General features: G+C 38.5%; 1 protein-coding gene across 2 annotated transcripts in view; it reads right to left on the reverse strand.

Annotated features, from left to right (window-relative positions):
- Nucleotides 1-3,900: 3,900 nt before the first annotated feature.
- The window catches only part of LOC138011442 (nuclear transcription factor Y subunit beta-like), an 11,618-nt gene continuing 9,536 nt past the window's right edge, over nucleotides 3,901-5,982 (reverse strand). For both annotated transcript variants that reach the window (XM_068858432.1, XM_068858433.1), the window contains 2 exons: nucleotides 5,771-5,850; nucleotides 3,901-5,431 (listed from right to left, as the gene is read on the reverse strand). In XM_068858432.1, the coding sequence (XP_068714533.1) occupies nucleotides 5,405-5,431; nucleotides 5,771-5,850 (107 nt within the window). In that variant the 3' untranslated portion in view covers nucleotides 3,901-5,404. The remainder of the gene's footprint in view (nucleotides 5,432-5,770; nucleotides 5,851-5,982) is intronic.

Below are 5,982 nucleotides of genomic sequence, written 5' to 3' on the forward strand. Positions count from 1 at the left end.
AAGGCATTGTAGTTGGTACTAAAATAACGTCAAAGAAATAGCCCACTTTCGGTATATTAAAATTCAGTCCTAAACAAAAGGCATCATCTCTTGGCTCTGGGGAATAAACTCATACAAATCCTTATATTTATTCCCCAGAGCCTCAAGATGATGTATTTTGTTTCGGACTGAATTTTAATATATCGAAATTGGTCTGTTTGGTGCTCTGAACTTAAGGACGGTGCCTACTAATTAACAATACTTTTGCCCCGGTGTGTGATTACAGGAAATGTAGATCTTAACAAGTGTTATTGAAATCCAAAAAGAAAATTGGGGGTAACCACGCATTTTTCAAAGATTATTCATGATTAATATTTGTAAAAAGCTTTAAAATACAAAGCAATGTATGGTGTTCTTTCTCAAATTGAAGCTTAATTATCTCTGAAAAAAGCATGGTTACCCTCAATTTTCTTTTTGGATACCAAGAGTACTTACTAACATCTACTTTCTCCGGATAGTCTTAAACTGCGCAAAAGTATCCCTGTATTAGTAAGCATCACCGATAGGAAATCCGAGTATCTCAAGATGCGCAGAACGTATGCGCAATAACAATAGTAGGCACCTTAAGCTATTGCCTATAGCCATCATTAACAACTCAGCTCAGCACAACTACCACAATATTGTGAATCAATAGTAATATTTTGTTAGCTTGCACTAATCATGAAACTATTCTTCCTAAAAGCCAGTAACCTAAGGGGTCTTAAAAAGCTAAATGGAAGGATTTTAAAGTTTGGAATACAACAACTCATAGACCAGTTCACATTCTTGAGTGCATCATGGATAACCAGGGCAACATGGCGGGAAATTCAAAGGTTTGTATGGAAATTCAAAGCAAAATAACCTGTTCATGACACCACTTTTTTAGACTTTTGCCTTCAAGTTCAAGTTCACAACTGAGATGAACTGGGGTTTGTATCTATTCTTTGGGATTCCTAAATATTGCTTTTTTTTGTCTCCATACATTCTCTGTAATTTTGTGCCTTTGGAATTACAGGAAATGTACGGCAGAAACGTTGCTTAATAAAATAATTTCTAGAATAGGCATTCTGGCCAACTTTGTCCTGCCACACCCATGTGCGCATAGCTTCTGTTTTGGAAAATACGAAAACCCAAAATTGCATATCATGATGATTTTTCATAGTTTTGAACTTCCACACAAACCTTTGAAATTCTCTCCATCTTGCCCTGATTATCCATGATGCATTCAAGAGCGTGAACTCATCTATTGCTGTCACTTTTATCCATTGTGTGATAGACATATACTGACCGTATCTAACATGTACATTTTAGTACATTTGATGTACAACTGTGTAAAATGTATGATTTCCAAAGCCCCATAAAACCTTCGTCTTCATTTGTTTAACAGAAGCTGAGCTGGATAGCATGTTCCAAGAATCCTTTGTCTGATATTAAGTTCTTGTATTTCTTTAGTTAGCTGCAACTAGTTCAACTGCTCAGGGTTTTCAGATAGTTAACTGACACTGTCAAGATATACAAAGGATAAGCAATCTTTCAAGACAACAAAAATGGACAATATTCAAAGTAATGACACGGGGTGTGTCAGCGATGCCAAAGAGCGTATCCAGTATAAATATTAGGTAATAACAATGAGCTCATCAAATGAATTGATTTCGTCCACTTTCCACCTCTCTCCACTCCTATTCCTCACAAACTTACTCCACCCTCACACCGCAACCATTTTTCCCATTTGCCACAATCCCCCACAGCACAAGCGTCGGGTAAGACTAGCTAATCGAAAGAAACTTTTATGGAAAATTATCCTTTAAGGCAGTCCATATTTTCGGTCTTTCTCTTTTTGGAAGCAATCTTGTGTTCATTTCCTTTATTTGGCTTCAGCGTAAAACATGACAAACTCGAAATTATAAAAATTGGAAAGAAAATTAGGTGGTCGAGGTTTTATATTTAAGCTTACAAATCATGAATAGTCAAATTTAAGCCGAATTTTCCACGCGCTAAATCAACGAACGCTCCATTTACATTGATAATAGGGTTTTGTTTTCTGTCAAAAAGTAATAATGTAAACTTACCAAGTAATTTATTTTCTAAGCATAGACTTGTGGCCAGTGAATGTCCAAGGCAACGAAGATAATTTCCCTTCAAAATTAAAGCCTTTCAAACATTTCAAAAACGTCTCGGAAAACACTCTCCTTGCAGCATTGAGGATAAAAATCAGCCCAGTTTCCATTAGGAAAGTAGAGGTAACGATCTTTTGAACGAAAATTGGAGAAGACGACAGAATAATAAACGTTACTTACAGCGGCCATCTTTCTCCTCTTTGTTCGGCAGTGAGTCAGGTTCCCGCGCTTTTTTCGCGCTCTTTTACAGCGGCGACAGTTGCCTCGATTCTAAGACACCGAAGAGCTTCCATCCGTGAGGTCGTGGGTTCGACTCCGGCCGGACCAACCCTCAGGGTGTTAAAATAAGTGAGAAAAAGTGCTGCCTTTGTAATTACATCCGCCAATGGTTAGACTTTTAAGTCTTCTCGGATAAGGACGTCTCATAACTCTTGCTCATAAACTCTTGAAGATCCCACACACTATTGGAAAAGAGTAGGGCACGGATTTCCAAGGTGTTATGGTCTGGCCTTTCCTTCAGCAATGTGGTCGGCTTGGCGCAATCTTCGGAATGGACCACAGAGCGATAAGACCACATAACAACAAAACAGACTGTAGTCTAATTAAAGGAGTCGAAGTGTTGAATTGAGTGACTGGTAAACCTGTCGCCCCGCGAAGAGAGAGCGCACGCTTGAATATTACGCAGGTGCCGGGTTAGGGGTAGGGATCTATTTTAGTTTCCAGGAGCCCGTTAGGGAAGGAATTTACAGTAATTATTTCACATGGGATGTAACCTATGCTTCGGCGTTTTTCGCTAACGTACTCAGGGATGAACAATTGGCGCAGTTGGTTTACAAAGTAACGTTGACGTCGACCTTTCCAAGATCCTGCTTAAGGGAACGTTTAAATCTCTCGTTTTTCTAGTGACCGAGCGAGATTGTTAATCGAAAGGACTTGTTACAGTAGGGACATTAACGCCCTATAATCAGCCGATTTTCTTGGACGTTTGTTTTTAAACGTTGTTTCTCTTGCTTTTAGATAAAATGCAGTGCAGGATTAAACAGAAAACGAAGATCACGTAAGCAGTAATTTCTCATAGGATATTTAAGAACGACACTGGATAATAGCCACCTCCTTCTTTGCGCATGAAATTAGTGTTTCAGAGGACTAACCTCTCACTTCATCGGAAGTGTCAAATTTAAGTGATGTTATTACATCCCTCTGCTCAGACAACAATACGCGGACTATCAATGTTCTTTGTTGTTGTTGGACAGTTTCTTAATTGTACTTAGTCCTGAAACCTCATGATTCTGTGCAGCCTATTGGTTTTTTTTGTTCACTTGTTGTGTATCCGAAATGATATGGTCGATATGATACAGGTACTAGGAAAGAACTATGTGATAACACAAGAAAAAGGTCGGCATTTAGGGAATCCTTTACCAAAGAAAATGTACCTTAGTCCCTTTATCGTCCACTCGGTTCTTAAGTAATTTGAACTGCACATATTGCCAGCACGCGACTAGACTGCAAAACAGTCGCTTTCTTCCATTTTCGGAAGGCGCCAAGCGCCGTAAGCGTGATCCTCGCGTGTGAAGCGCGCGAGCCTCACACGCCCGTAGGGAGTGTGAGGCGATTTTTTCGCGTCTCTCCCCATTCTCCCTCGCCGTTTCTACACTCGCTCCAGACCTTTCGTTTGAATATTATTTTACCGTGTCGCTTGCGTTCGCAAAAAATGCGACTGTTTTGCAGTCTAGCACGCGACTGAAATATAAGTAACGGTGACCGGTTTTCTGCAATAAATGTTTAATTAATTTCATTTCTTCTAGTCGTTTTCACAAACATCTACTCTACACACAAGTACTGCCTTGTTTCTAATCTATCCTCTATCCAGTTATTAAAATCTTCTGAAAATGTTCACGCGCTCTCCCCGGGGCTGCCGACAGGCGAAAGGAGTTAAAACCATCAAAGATAAATAACCTCCTTCACAAATTCTTTATTTACACACGTCAAAAGTCTAATTAAGCTCCCTTTACAATTTTACAAAACAAGTTTGGATATCGTGCATTCTTAGGATCATTCAATGCTACGGTAAATTTTAAGACAAACCATAAAAGGTCTGAACAGGCAACTCAAGTTGCTAAAGAAACTACATTTTTTTTCGTCGCTGTTTGTTATTTTGCATCATCAGGCTCGTTGTTTCCTTCATATGACTGGACCAGAAAAGGTTCTACCAATTTTTCCAAAAATCACAGGCCAATGAGAAGAGAAACGTGCTTGGCATGTTTCATTGTTTTAAGTTTGATTGCAACGTAGTCAAATAAACCAATCAGAAGATGAAACAATGACCTGATGACACAAATTTGAGAAATTCCAGGCCCCAGTTATCCAAAGACAGGATACGTTTCATAAGTGGATAAGTCAATTCAGCTTAAATGCATTTAATTCTAGGTCAAAAATTGCAAAATGGTTTTGTGATAAACACAGTACAAGTGTTGAGATCTTTGCGGTTGTTTACAATTTGCAACGACATACAGGGTCTCCCTTGATCACTCTTTCTAAGTTATGAAATGAATCGATGATTTAATAGCTTAATATTAGTGATGTTTACCAAAAATACAGAAGGGTCAGTGTGTAATTTAGACACAATAACAATGTTAAGGTAACATTTAAACTGAATCAGGATTTGCAGGGGGTATAAATGTGACCCAAATGCATGTAATGTCTTTCTGTTGGCTTTAATGTCAATGAATTTTACGAGGTCATTTTCAAACTTCGCTGCGCATACTTTTTATTGTAAACACTGGTGAAAAAAGTGCATCTTTCCACTGGATCATCACGTACCCACCACATAAAAAGATCTAGAATTTGAAGACGGACTGATGTGCTCGAATGGCATGCTGTACAAGGCACTGCCCCAGGCAATAACTTATGCCAATTATATGCAGCCATCAGACATCCTAAGTGACACCTTCGTGAGCGAGAAAATAGCTGGTGTGTCAATGATACGCTGAAAACCCGTTGCACACTTGTGATTTTGGGGGTTACTGCATTAAATACCAGGACAAAAAGCCAGGAAAAGCTCCTTGTGTATTGTCTTTCGTACACCACTCTATTTTTAACCTAGTCCAAAGTGACTCTTGTCCTCACCTGTATCCAATATCTCACCGTAATAAATAAACTTGGTTCGAGTGAAACAGTAGTTTTTGAATATGAAGACCACCTGACTAATTTCCAGATAATTTTTCTTTGTACAGTAAATTTATTTGGATGCCTTGTATGGCAATCTTCTTCTATGGAAATGGCAAAGGCTGCTGCATCTAAAATAAAAGCAGCAACAACTACATTAGTGTAAGTGATTTCTCCGTAAAATCAATGAGGCGTTTTTGAGATGTGAAAGTACTTTAGTTTGGTGATTGGCTTGAAAATCTTGCACAACATTCTTCACTAACCAGGGGTAAAATCAACTTTCTCAAACCGTTTTCTTGCTTGTAGTACAGGCTGCATGTGTTTGGTTTGAGTCATACCAAGCTAGTTCAATTTTCTTTTTCTGTTTTGATGGACTGAAGCATTAGCTCTGGTTTAAAGCACACAGGGCTCTGATTAAAACTCTTGTACAGTTCTCATTCCCATTGATCAGTATTACAAACTAAACTTACCGTTGTTTGGTAGGCAGCAGTGCTATAAATGGTTGTTGGTGGTTGCTCTGTGCCGATCATCGAAGGATGAAGATGAGTGGCTACAAAAAAATGAAGACAATATTGAGAATGCTCTAATATATCTAAACAAAAAATTGTATATATGTTCTAATGTGGGTAAACTGAAGACTCCTAAGAGCAAAATACATATTTCTTAATACCAAAGGACATTA

This window comes from Montipora foliosa, chromosome 7, assembly GCF_036669935.1.
Source record: "Montipora foliosa isolate CH-2021 chromosome 7, ASM3666993v2, whole genome shotgun sequence".
Classification (NCBI taxonomy): Eukaryota; Metazoa; Cnidaria; class Anthozoa; order Scleractinia; family Acroporidae; genus Montipora; species Montipora foliosa.